Raw genomic sequence first — 13849 nt, forward strand, 5'->3', positions numbered from 1 at the left:
TTGAATGTTTTGCGATACATCACGCAACGGATCATTCACAGTTTTCTGACTCTGTTTCTAAAACAGTATTTCCTGCCTGCAGCACTTACGCTCACTGATCTGTACTTGCTTCCACTTAGTGAAAAGCCTGATGTGAATTAAGCATTGGTGTGACATTTAAATTTTGTCTGCTGGAGCTCGCTGGTTCTCTCAAGGAGCAAACCAACTGCAAAAGGCAGAGAGGGAAGGGGCAGAACAGTATAAATGGAAGATAACTTTTTGCTTTGTGATGATGGATTTTTGCAAGGCCAGATATTAAGTTAATAGTGTGTTGTGGTGTTAAAACAGCTCTTGTGAAATAAGATTCTCTTGCAGTAGCTTTCCTTTGAGGCTTCATTAAATCTCCATTTACACTCACTCTTCCTTTTTCCTTCAATGTGTTTCTTCTCTTTGAGCAGAGAAAGGGGAAAAAACCAGTTGGGTAGTAAATTGTGGTTACTTCCTCTATCAGAAATTCTGTTACAGCTCCTTGTTTTTCAGTTGTTAAACATTTAGATTAAGTAAGAGAAATTACTTTAATTTCAGTGTGAGAACCGCTTGTTCCAAAAAGCTGTGATACTTAAAATATGCAAAAATACCAGGGATCCAATTGAGAAAAGATGATGACTACATGCGAACTGTTGGGTCAGCACAGATTTCTTTCAAGAGCTGTTTTCCTCGAAAAATCAGTATTTAAAGATGTAAATGAAGGACATAGCTTGCATTTAATTTTTCCGGCTTGACAATTTCTGCCATCATCGTCAGTTCTTGTTACATGGAAATGAAATGTTTTTCTCTCCTCTTCAAGTCTACGGAGTCTGTCTGTGAAGTTGAAGCCCTTATGGAGAAAATGAAGCAGCTACAGGAGTGTAGAGATGAAGAGGAAGCCAGCCAAGAAGAGATGGCTACGCGTTTTGAAAGAGAGAAGAGAGAAAGCATGTTCGTCTGTTCTTCAGGTAGAACAGCTGGAGTGTGTGTATATATATATATATATTTATATATATATATTTATTTAGACTTTTCCAAATCACTTAAGAAATACTTAACTACCGCAAAAGGGAAAAAAAGTGTTACTAGGTGTCTCAAAAACATTACCATTTCTTTGAAGGGATCAAAATTAGGGGTGACTTGTTTTCTTCCAGGAACACTTAAAAGCAAAGTAGTGCCAAGATTCGTGACTTCTCTGAAACACACCATAATACTCACTACGTTTAATAGAAATTTCCAACAGAAATGGAATATCTCTCTTGAGAGATTTAAGAGTTTCACAAGAGATTTAAGTATTTCACAAGACGTTGTAAAAAGGATTCCTTAACGAACTTAGCTGTTTAAGTGTATGAAACATTACTTTTCAAATGACTGTGAGATAATACTTAACCTGTTACGAGCTGAGGGTTGTTGTGGGCTCTTCAACAGAGTTTCCTCTAAAATAAACTTGGCATGGACATCTTAGAGGTCTCTTTTTTAATAAGCTCTCTGTTCCCAAACCGATTTTCCTTTGACGTTTTTTACAGACTCCTTGAATTAGGAGCAAAGTGTCCCGTAGCCTTAGGGGATAGGCTGAAGACTGGTAGACAAAAGAAGGGAGAAAAAGATGTTTGTCCATAAGAAAGAATCTGAGTTTGTTTTTCATGGAGTTGCCTCTAAAAACCACAGTTGCAGTTACACTGAGCTGTACCAAAGAATTTTCATACATGTAGTCCAGTGAAACTGTGTGTTTATTTAAAAAGCACAGATACTCCCATTCTTCTGAGTTCTGCTAGTACACTTCCAATTTGTTTGTACTGAAATTGTGTGAAATTCTGTTTGAAATTAACAGAAGATGAAGAATCGGCACCAACAAGAGATGTGTCTCGTCACTTTGAGGATACCAGCTATGGTTACAAAGACTTCTCCAGACATGGGATGCACGTGCCCACGTTTCGCGTGCAGGTAACAAGGACGGGGGCTGCTGTCAGGAGCTTTAGTGCAAAATCGGTCCGTTGCGCCAGGTACCAAACGGGAAATTGCTGTGCTGGCACTTACTGCCCCATGGATGAGAAGGCTTAAAGCAAGCAAATGAACAGCCCTCCCCTGCCCCACCCCTCATTGTCTGCCCTGAGATAAATTACATTGAAGTGCTAGACCTTCACAAGTTCATTTCTAAAATGCTCCATTCTGCATTTTTACTTATTCTAAGGATTATTCCTGGGAAGACCATGGCTATTCCTTGGTTAATCGTCTCTACCCGGATGTGGGACAACTACTTGATGAAAAGTTTCATATCGCTTATAATCTGACTTACAACACAATGGCCATGCACAAAGATGTGGATACCTCAATGCTAAGACGAGCTATTTGGAACTATATTCACTGTATGTTTGGAATAAGGTCAGTTTTACTACTTTTGTTTTATACACATCAGACTTGTTATGTTAGCATTGGCCTTTTTTTTTTTTTTCTTTCTCAAATTGAAGCAAAGCATTGAGGAATGCGCACGTATTTTAAAACATAGTTTTATTTATGGGGAGGGGCCAGTAGTGGTATAAATTACACAACAATTTATTTTGCCATAGGAAGTTAGAAGCAATGCAAGTAAAATACCTCGTTCTTGAAAATGAAAGTGTTTTTCTTTCAATTCCGAACAGATACGATGATTATGACTATGGTGAAATTAATCAGTTGTTGGACCGCAGCTTTAAAGTTTATATCAAGACTGTGGTTTGCACTCCTGAAAAGACCACAAAAAGAATGTATGATAGCTTCTGGAGGCAGTTTGAACACTCTGAGAAGGTAACAGTCTGCGTGCCTGCTGAGGGACGCAACCGGTAGATCTGTTTGCCACACTAACAGCCACAGCCACCCCGCTATAGGGCTTTAGCTGATGTTATGGGATTCTACTTGCGTTCAGTAAACTCATTAGGAGGTGTGGTACTTCCCAAAAGACATAATTTTTCTTTTCCAGCTGCACACTTGCTGGCTAACAGCTGGCACAGACTGCGCAAGCTCTGAACTGTATGGGGAGGTCAGAGGCGCAAATGGCGCAGCGTCACTGTGACTACAGCTTTCTCCTCCGCTGTCGGCTGGTGCTCCCTGTGTCCCAGGGAGGTGATGCGAGGTCCATCCCTTGCCTTGGACGCAGAGCCGCTCGCTTGCTGCCCAAGGGCTTTGCAGTCCTGCCGTCACTTTTAGTGCAAATGGCCCCAAAGCTGCTACTTGGCATTAAAGCCTAAAGTCCTGCTGCTGGGTTACAGTCTGGATTGCACCTCCCAGTAATAATTCTTGCTGTTAACTCTTGCATGTCTGCTCCACCAAGTTCCCATCCTCCATTTTTTCTTTGGAAAAAAGATTTCTAAGCACGACTTAAAATGCATGCTGATACGGTGCTGAAATGTAAATGTGCCTTAATCAGTGTTCATATCATCAGAGGCTCTATTTCTTGCGAAACTCCCTGTGAAAGTTTAGAGATACCCAGTTATAACAGGGGTACTATAACTGCAATGAATTAAGGTTGTTCAAGTGGAATCATAGAATGGTTCGGGTTGGAAGGGACCTTAAAGATCATCTAGTTCCAACCCCCCTGCCATGGGCAGGGACTTTTTTTTTTTCGTTTTTTAGTTAGACTAAGGGTTAGAGATGAGTTTTTCAAGCACACAAATCCTTTAAAGCCCAAAAACTTGCATCTCCATAGCCATGAAAATCCCAAGATCATACATGTACCTGTCACTGAATGCAGTCACCATCCGTCCTCATGGAAATCATGCGAATGGAACCAAACACACAGACGTTACATGCCAGAACAAACTGAGAGCCAACCTGCTGTCAGTGAGAGAATGCTTTTCACCCCCTCGCCCCCACGGTCTCTGATCTCATCCTCAAAGGGACACTGAGATGAGCTGGGGGAAAAAACTCTTACCTCCTGTAGCTGCTGAACACTTCTATCTCAGCAGAGACGGGAGTTTTATGGCACGTTACAATTTCTCTTGTGCTTCCCCTGAGCTAACTGCTCCATGTTGTCCAGGTGATAATTACCTGTGTGTTGCTTTCTCTGTCCCACAGGGGCAAACGACCTTATGGCCTCTTCCTTTGCTAACAGCCCCCTCTGCTCCACAGGTACCGGCCACCCTTTTGCCTTTAACTAATCGATTAACTTTATTAATCTCAATTTGAACAATTAATTATTTTCAGGCTATGCATAGTCTGCTGCTGAAGAAGGGCTTGTGTGCTTGAAAGCTGGTCCACTTTTTTTCCAGCTAAAGCAGTCGATCTACTACAGGATGACTACCTTGTCCTCTGAAGGTAGCCAGAGGCCCTGCTTTGGCATACCTGTGACCCGCTGCGGCCCCGTGCTGCAGTGCTGCGTACAGCGCTTGCTCAGATAGAAGCAGGTAGCCGAAACACAAAGCGCCTCCCCCACAAACACTAATATGAAACCCACAGCCCCACAGCCTTCCTTTTGCTGGGGTGCGTTATTGTGAGCACGCCAATAAAGCTTAACTTCTTTCCTTTCCCAAAGGTCCATGTAAATTTGCTTCTGGTAGAAGCTCGGATGCAAGCCGAACTACTTTATGCTCTGAGAGCTATTACTCGCTATATGACCTGATGTCTCCGGCTGCCTGTCGACGTTGGAATGTTGTGCAGCTGCAGCGTGGCAGAGGAAGATACGAAGCCTCAGGACCAACGGTAGCTAAAAGTTAAGATGCCCATTGTGCCATAACTCCTTTAGTTTCAGCTATTATTTCCGTGTTTGGAATATCACTGCCACCACTCGGCAGTGAACGCTTGGCAGTTGAAAAGACAGGGTCGTGCAGAAGTGCTGCCTGCTCATGGTATTTTGGCTTTAGACAGCACGGGACACTCTATGAATTTGTGGCAATATAGCAAATGATAGATATATAGATCTTGTGTTAAGGCAAATACTACGGGAGTTGGAACGTGACAAGAAGTGGGACTTGATGACATTTGCTTTCCCTCTGAGAATAATTTTAGAAAATCTTGATGCTGCTATTTGTGCTGGTGGAGTGAACAGACACAGGCTGTTCCAGTTAAGCTAAAAGTGAAAGTGAGCACTGCTATTGTCTGAGCCTTTATTGTGTGTGGTTTCAAAAAAAGCCTTGTTATTTAGATTTCTTTTTTTTCTTTAATCAGAACTAAACCTCTTCTGTCCACACTGATAATTTGAAAGATAGCAGTCAATTTTCTCAAATAGTTTAGCCTTAAAATGCTACAGGACATTTGTTCAGCATTATTTGGTGAGCTCCAAAGTGCAATGGTCTTCCTATGGAAAGAAGAGGACTTGAGTCCTCAGAGCTTTTGAGAGATCCGACTCCGTCAAGTGTCGAGTAGCTTCTTGTCCTGTTTTTTCAAGGATGAACCGATACCTGTTCCAGGAGCTAGGACAAGGTGTGGGAATGTTGTTCTAGACTGCCAAACAGTCCTACTGTATTACATGCCCAACGCTGGTCTTACTGATTTTTTGCAGTTGCTTAAATAACTAGGCTAAAAACCATCTATTTTTAGTAAATCAGAACGTGATTAAAATGCTGACGTTTAATATACAGTGGTTTTGGAGAACACATGAATACTTTTGTATGAGTGTGAATTGCTTTTTAAATTTGTCAGTATTATTGGTATTTTTTAAATAAAGGTAACAACTTTTTCTCTTGGTGTTTTTTGTCTGGTTTAACTTTACGCTTCTGTTCTTACTGGTTTACTTACTGGTTCAAAGACAGTTTCAGAATGTTTGATACAGAAACTGAGCAAACACATGTAAAATGACAAACCGTGACTTTTTTGCAACCGAGTCTAAAGTGATGGGGGAACACAAAGTTTAAAAAATAGATTTTAGGTTTTCACTAAAACAATAGTAGGAACGGCTCTCATATACTCCTGATTTTCATCCTTCCCATAGTCCTCCATCCTTTCCTCAGTATACTCTGTTGTACAGGGTCTTCTCTTTCCTCACAGGTAACGGGGGTGACATGATTGGAGATTCCAAATGTATGTTTATATAATCAATGACTAGGTCTAAATGTTATTTTGAGAGTTAAACTGATCTTAAAATCCTCTGGTACTGAACTTAGTTCCACATGAGGCTGCTGATTTTCAAAGGCTAGTGCCAAGAGGATGTCTGGCATCAGCAGGAGAGCCAGGTCCGGGCACTTGGCCTGAGGAATTGTATGGTGAGAGGCACCGGGAGGGGGATTTGCTACAAGGGAATGACAAACTCTTTTGGCCACACTGCTCCAGCCAGCTGTAACCAGGGGGGGGGGGGTGCGGGTGTGGTGTTACAGTGCGCTCAAACGTAGAACCTCCTACCTGCTTATAGGAAGGTCGGAGCCTTGTTTGTAAAGCAGGAAAGAAATGGATTTTTCCCAAGCTCACAGGTAGATTTAAATGAAGATTTCTGTCCTGGGCCTGCTTCTCAGGCAGCTCAGACGGGTTTCTCTTACTAGAGAACATTCTGAGAACAGTTTTAAGCTTACAGTCCAAGAAGGTAAAATATCTAAAAAGAGCTAGGGGAGAAAGATTAATAAACTGTCAAAAATTGTGACTAACAGGAAGCATCTGGTGTTTCCTCTTAACTAAAAATACAGGATTTTTAATGTTCCAAAAAACAGAGCAAAACTTTCCTGTTTAAGGGCATATCGTAAAGCTAAACTATGCCTAAGGACACAGAAGAAGCGTCTTTCCAGTCTGTAAATGGAGTTTCTGCAGCACCTGAGTCTCCTGACGCTTTTTGGGAGGTCAAAGGTAGACATGAAATTTTCCGAGAAGCCTAAACTGGCCGGTTCCATCCTGTGCTCTCCAGCCACGTGCAGGTACCTGCAGGCACCCTCCCTCTCCCTTTTCAGGCAGCAAACACTGCAGAGTGAGCGAGTGTCTGTCTGTCAGTGGCTTAACACAGTCACATTTTCAAACACAGCGCTTGGCACAACACACAGACAGTCCTGACTACACACAAAGCTACTTACCTTGGAGAAAAAGCCCGAAAAGGTTTGGGGATTTTCCATGAAAAATGCCGAGGTGTTTGTGGTCCTTAGTAGAAAAGAACAAGGAAGGCTGTTAAGCACAGTGGCAACCAAAGAAGTTGGTGGGGCCAGCCTCTAAAAATAAGACAACGGTTAAGTCACCAGATACTGCATGAAAGTGGCGATGGCTGCACAGAGCAGCAGCTGTGCACGATGCAGGGCACAAGGGACAAGCCACCGCACGGCCTCGGTCACCGGCGGGTGGGCACTGCCCTCCTCTGCTGCGGGCACGGGTAGCACTGGCTGCTCACCCCACAGACCGTGTGGGCGGGGGATCCTGTCCAAAAGGCCTGGCAACACATGGAAGGAGAGCGACTGCGCCAGCACGAGTGAAGGGAACTAAACAGCTGGCTGCTGCCTGGGCCCAGGTGGGACACTATTAAAAAAGAAAAAAAAAAAAAAAAAAACAGGATTTTCTTTTGAGAGTCTGCTTGGAGGAGTGTGGCAGAGCCATCTGCCCCGCCAGCGGCAATTAATAGCCCTCCCCAGCAGCCCCAGCCTTGCCAGCTTCTTTGTAGGTTCAGTTCAACACTCTGTGCGCATGCGCACGCACACATTTGACACCCCGCCCCCCCCCCCCCCCCCCAAAAAAAAAAAAAGAGCAGCGTGACAGAGACCAAGGACTTGGTCACTAAACAGTTACAGGCTCCTGAAACGAGAAGAGAGCTTCTGCATTGGAGTTTGTAGCAAAGACACCCAAATGGTAGATGAAGCCACAAGAACACATGAGAAATTCAGCACCGGGGGCTTGTTCCTGTTACCTACAAGTTTTGTTCAGTGAAAGACGTGGGCCCGTGCAGCTCCACGGGAGCCGCTGCTGGGTTTTGCCGTGGGGTGCCATGGGGCCTCTGCTGCCCTCACCGCTCTACCCAGCGCCTCTGAACGCGCCTCTTCCCGAGGTCGGTGAAGGCAAACGCCGAGCACGAGGCCAGAGCTCACACAGAGCAGCTGCCCCAGCTTTGGGCTCCGCTACGGGATACCCAAATCCCCTGTGCTGCAGGAGACCCGAGGTAGCACTTCAGGCCCCTATTTACAGTTTGATCAGTAATGACTGACATCATAAACTCGCATTTTCTTTGAACAGATCTTCATTGCCTACCGATCCACCTTGACTCGGGCAAAACCTCAGTTGCAGGCTGCCCCTGACAGATGCTCCGCGCTTGTCAGTTCTGATCAGACCTGCTGACAGGACTTGGCCACGAGGCCTTTTCCACTGCATCCCCCCCACCCCGCGTTACACAGCCTGCTCTTCGCCTGCCTTTGGCCTCCGTGCGAGCGCCAAGAACAAACGCCTCCAGCTCCCTCCCCACAGGCGAGTACTTACCCGTCGCCCTTTCTTTAATGCCCCCAGAAAGCAAATCCATTCTTTTTTCCAAGAAACAAACAAGGCACTGAAGCCATTTATCTTCCTCTCAACTTCAGCTCAAATTAAAATAGCAAAAGAAGGAATGATAATTGAGATCTTTTGGAGCTCAGCAGAGCTGCTGTCGGAGCCAATCCGCACTGAACTCCTGAGCAGTTCTCTCCTGCAGATTGGAGCGATGGAGGCTGCCCGAGCGCTCCCCAAGTGATTCACGGCGGGGCTGAGTCCTGCTGGTCACAAGAAACACCCGAGCTGCTGGGACAAAAGGAACGTTGCAAATTTCATTACCTTCACTGAAGTTTCCTCCTCACCACTTCCAAAACCTGGACTACGAAATCCCCCCTCCCCTGCTCCATCAACAGTAAAGAAGTCCCCAGAAATGTAGAAGGGGAACCTACACCAGGAAAAAAGCTTCCCTGCCCTTCTACTTACTGCTCTGCTTCCCAGCCTCCTCACTTCATCTCCTCACCTGGAAGCAGAGGTCTGGGCACTGCCAAAGGTATCGGCGGTGCCACTGAGGGAGCTCTGAAATGCTGCCTCAGAAAAACAAATTCCTCCGGCCTCTCTGCAGGGATTCCCAGGCTGGAGACTTCCTCTCCTGGCACACAGAGCGCAGTGGGAAGCGGCTGACCCTCAGGATCAGAGCCAGGAGCTGGGCAGCCCCTGCACAGTGGTTTATTCTTAGTAATCTGAGGTCAGAAAAGAGCGAAATGGGTCAGGTCTGTAAAGCTTTCTGTAGCCAGTGGGACTCTTAATGCTTGAGGCCAGCGATGCACCTGCTGAGCTAATCCATGGGCTACAAGCAGGGACTTCTATGCACTAAAAGGATGAAAACTGAGCAATAAACAAGGCAGCAGCAGTCAGAAGGAACATGAAGGATGTAGAGCCTTTTTTTTGCCCCATGGATGGATACATGAGCCCAGGGCAGACGGCTGGCCAAGACGATCTGAGAAGTACAGGCACACAGGCAGCTCCTGGGAATGTGGGAACAACTGAAAGGAGACGACACCAGGCCAGCTAAAATCTTCTCTTACAGCAGGGATACGGGTGTTTTGCCTTGAGATGTGAAGTCCCAATTCAGAAAAGCCTCTTACCTGCAGAGCTGGAATTATAGCCCACGAGGGCCAAGGGAGGAGCTGGGATACCCTGGCCACACAGCGTCGGGTAAAGAAAGAGGGATCTCCAATGGGAAAGGGAGCCACTTTCCCCAGACCACTGACAGCATTTTTGGTACCACAAAGGTCCAGGTACTCAGTGGCAATTTACCTTTTAAAAATTAAAAGTTCAGCAAATACTTTTGTTTCATTTTCCCAGCCAAGGAACTATGCGATTAATAGACAAATCACACACTGAATGAAGAGCTGCTCGATCAGCTCAAATATATTGTAAAAAGTAATTACACATGCAAAAATTTCATACAAGCTTCTCAAAAGATAGTATCCAGTATATAAATGCTAGGCTTTACTGGCTTTTATAAAATTAAATTGCCACGCTCTCCAACGTGCTTACTAAAGGCAATGTACGGGGATATTAGAAATATAAAGCTGTACAATCTACACCACAAAAAAAAAATAATGACTGATTAAAATGGAGTAATAGTCGCAGCTGGAAGACAGGACTGATGGCTTTGAATTCTGTCAAGAAGTTTTTCTGCCACAGGTTTGAACTCTCTTTCCCAATATAGTTTGTGGTAGTCCCTTAAATCTGTGTCGAGGCTGTAATCCAACGCTACCTCTTCATCTGTAATCAAGGAAAACATCAGCATCAGTTCTGAATAAAAACAGACCCAACCATGTACTTTTTGATCACAGCACGGACAACTTATCAGTTGTGTATGTTGATGGCTTAAAAACAGCTCCATATTTAACTAAGCACCACTGTCTGAGGGACTTCGCTTTAATTGAAGATAAAGGATGTCGAGGTCAGTAAAACAGTGGAAAGGGTATTGCAGGCTCTATTATTTTTACACCTCACAGCTGTAGCTAAACTCTGTCTCCGAGATCAAGCATTTACTGTGACTGTCTGCCTGGAAACTACTCAGGTTTTAACATTACTGCCAGCAGGTTTGCTAAAGTAAGTAATCAACTCGTCCAACTACAACCATGTTTTGCCCGGCACAAATTGCTTTGCCAGTCTAGTTCGTGAAGACTCTTTCAAACTGTATCCACTATCATCCTTAAAGAACATGAACCACACTGGTTACTGTATTACTGATGCCCTCCCTTCCTCGCGAACTTCATAAATAATGCGACGCTCTTAATAGAGGCAAGCAATCTTAGGAACGAAAGGAAGCCATCGCTCGTTATTCCCCCTCCATTTTGCCGGGCACAAACCCTTACAGACAAAAGAAATTGGTCTGCAACCAGAAACGTGCTCCTGAATCAGGAATCTACAAACACAACTGATGATGCTGAACGAACGCTTTCATACAGTTTAAGAGAGGATATTTGACTGCCTTTAGGCCAGAAACGGACCTAGAATGAAGATATAATCCTGCACCCAGTGGGCCACCATCTGTTACATAAATAACTCTGTCAGGGAGCTTACTGCGCGTTCACAGCAGGTAAAAGACAACTTGGAGCTGAAGAGAAATTTCAGTTACCCACATTTTGAGTCAAACTTTGTCTAGAAGAGAGACGCTCAAACAGTAACTATTCCCATTTGAAAGAATGCCAAGGTGCCTATGGAGAGCATATGGCCTGAGCTGCAACAGCTATACAGGAGGAGATGACATCGTTCTTGCATGGAGATGGGCTCCATTTCATGGAAAGTTACCACAACTGCTAACGATACTTGACTTCTATGTCACTACAGTGTTTCTAAATTATCAAAATTAAAGAGATGCTGATTGTGAGGTAGATTCCAAAAGGGTTTCTTCTTCTAAAGTCAAGAAGATTGACTTTAGGGGCTTTTTGTAATAAAATAAAGAGAAAAAAAAACCCCTATATTCTTTCAAGAAGGAAGACATGTCATATCTCTGCAGGAAGAAACCCTGTAATCAGAGATAAAATCCAGCCTCAGACATCAGATCTATATTTGATGGTATCACAGGATAATTTAGGTTGGGCAGGACCTCTGGAGCAGAGCCACCCTAGATGAGGTTGCTCTGGTCCGTGCAGTGTTAAGTACTGAACATCTACGAGGACGGAGACTGCACAGCCAATACTTGACCCCTGCCATGGTGGAAATTTCTTTATTCTAATACTTAATTGCAACTTTTCTTATTGCAACTTGTGCCCATTAGCTCTTGTCCCATCCAATGGCGCAGTAGCCCAACATAAGTATAATGAATCTCAATAGCAGAGAAGTGGGAAATCGTGAAGAGGAAGATAAGGGATTATGGGTCTTGTTTTCAGGCAGAATTGCTTTGCCTACTCCTGAAATGATTTTTCTACCCAAATTAACTATCTTCTAACACAGAGCAAGAGACATTTCTCCCTTTCAGTGCCTGTGCCCCCCAGAAGTTGATTGAATGTTTATGGAATCACTGAGGTCAGGAATTCCAGCCTAAAAGAACAAGGGTCAGGACCAGTTCAAAAGCTGAAGTGTTGAACCAAAACAGGCGACTTCCCAAAGCGGAATGTGAGTAACAACTGGGGATCAGTGAGGATCAGTGTTCCACATGCAAGCTGTGCATCCTCAGATAATTTAATTTTCCCACGACCCTCCTCAAAACTAGCGAAATTGGGTACTGGCCAAACAGCATATGAACTGGCTGCAAGCCCAGGAAGAAGACAAGCACGCTGGGTCTGCATGGGATGGGGGAAGCTGAAAACTGGAGTACAGACTCTAGTCTGCAAGGGCTACCCATCCCTGTAACTCTGATAAGAGTCCACGTTTATGGAGATTCCAAAATAACCTTCTCGAATGGGTAGTGGAGCTAAAGGTGAGCAGAAGAAAAGTCTAGGAAAAGAGAGGCAGAAAGAAGATTTCACTAAGTGACCAAACAGAAGAATGTTCTCAAGACAGAGGCTCATCTCCACATACTTCTGAGGAACTGGGGCAAGGCAAAGCTGCTGCCAGGGGCCTGGAAACACCAGCCTCCAGAAGCTCTGAGCCAATAAAGCGACATGCAACTCAAGAGCAGCTGAAAGAAGGCAAATGACGGCGCCATTGGAAAGCAGTGCCACTGTGCCCCAGGCTGCTGGGATCAGGCAGGGAAAAAGAAAAAACAAATGTCACCTTCTGTCCAGCCTCTCTCGGGCCCAACATCTTTTCAGACTATTTCCACTCCCTTTTGGCTCCCTAATATCTTCTGTCATCTTGTGCCAGGTAGAGGAAAGAAAACTAAAGGGGAGGAGGCCAAGCACAGCAGGTGAGGCGAGGTGTCTGCTGTGCCACGCGCCGCTTTTTCCACTTCCTGAGGGCGTGCTGATGCTTAAGTACAGTCCACCGACTGTCGGCAGTTGCCTCCTGCTTCCTGAACGATAGAATCAGAGCAATGACGGTTCAAGGCTGTTACGGGATACAATGGGAGGAGGAAGATGTAGGCCAATATTAACCAGCTGCTATTACTAAAATTTGTTGGCTCTTCACACCAAGAGAAACCAGATACAATTAACAGGATGCGCTTTTTCTACAGCTACTCTTTTGACTGCAGTGTGAAGAAAGATCACCCTTCTGATTTAATTCTGACATATTTTTAATTAATTGTCATTACAGTTGCATTACAATTGCAATTGTCCACGAAATTCCGGTTCACAAAAGCTGTATTAGTTAATGAGAGTTCCAATTACTACCCAGCCTGCACTCTGCAGTCAAATTAATTGCTGGAATAAGCAGTGTTAAATGCAGAGGAAAAAATAAGTAAGAATCTTCCAAAATAAAGACATATATTCCTTGCTGCATGCCAGAAAATTCAAGGATGATTGTGGCTGTAAAGTTTACGGTTCTGCTGCAGAATGTTAAAAAGCGCATTAATGATCTTGAAACACTGAGTATTTTCAGAAAAATAGATGGAATTACTGCCCACATTAAGATATGCTCTACCATAGCAAGGAATGTGATGCAAGGAATGATTAAAAAATGAATAACAGTAATTCTGCTATAACTGGGAAACAGTCCTCACAAATCCACTCACTTTTCTGATTGTCTAAAAACAAAAGAGACCGGGGGATCTCACTTTCTATCTGGGTCTGACTAACACGCAGCCTTCACAGCACGCATACAGCTTTAGTAAATTTCCAATTAAAACTAAATCAAAATTAGTTAAGGCTTGCTTCAATTTCATTTACATTTTAAAGATATTTTAGAAATATAATCGCAAATGACCTACCCAAAATAAAATCCTAACCAACGCAGTGCTCATAAAATAAAGGAGGAAAATTAAATATAGTGACTATAGGACTATTACAGAGCAATTACACTCGGTGGAATTCGAAGCAAACATCAACGTGCAGGTGAAAAGATCCAACTGGGTAAGCGAATCAGGGTCTTAACATTCACTTGCAGGCACCTT

The 13849-nt window shown here is 44.1% G+C and overlaps 2 protein-coding genes across 11 annotated transcripts in view; one reads left to right on the forward strand and one right to left on the reverse strand.

The window, feature by feature from the left end:
* The window catches only part of SESN1 (sestrin 1), an 81276-nt gene extending 75619 nt beyond the window's left edge, over positions 1-5657 (forward strand). For all 7 annotated transcript variants that reach the window (XM_054194106.1, XM_054194107.1, XM_054194108.1 and 4 more), the window contains 5 exons: positions 827-974; positions 1838-1950; positions 2198-2388; positions 2646-2790; positions 4514-5657. In XM_054194106.1, coding sequence (XP_054050081.1) covers positions 827-974; positions 1838-1950; positions 2198-2388; positions 2646-2790; positions 4514-4600 — 684 coding nt within the window. In that variant the 3' untranslated portion in view covers positions 4601-5657. The remainder of the gene's footprint in view (positions 1-826; positions 975-1837; positions 1951-2197; positions 2389-2645; positions 2791-4513) is intronic.
* A 4192-nt stretch (positions 5658-9849) lies between these two features.
* ARMC2 (armadillo repeat containing 2) overlaps positions 9850-13849 on the reverse strand; it is a 64884-nt gene continuing 60884 nt past the window's right edge. For all 4 annotated transcript variants that reach the window (XM_054196621.1, XM_054196622.1, XM_054196619.1 and 1 more), the window contains one exon: positions 9850-10131. In XM_054196621.1, coding sequence (XP_054052596.1) covers positions 9974-10131 — 158 coding nt within the window. In that variant the 3' untranslated portion in view covers positions 9850-9973. The remainder of the gene's footprint in view (positions 10132-13849) is intronic.

Source organism: Rissa tridactyla, chromosome 3 (genome assembly GCF_028500815.1).
Source record: "Rissa tridactyla isolate bRisTri1 chromosome 3, bRisTri1.patW.cur.20221130, whole genome shotgun sequence".
In the NCBI taxonomy this organism is placed as follows: Eukaryota; Metazoa; Chordata; class Aves; order Charadriiformes; family Laridae; genus Rissa; species Rissa tridactyla.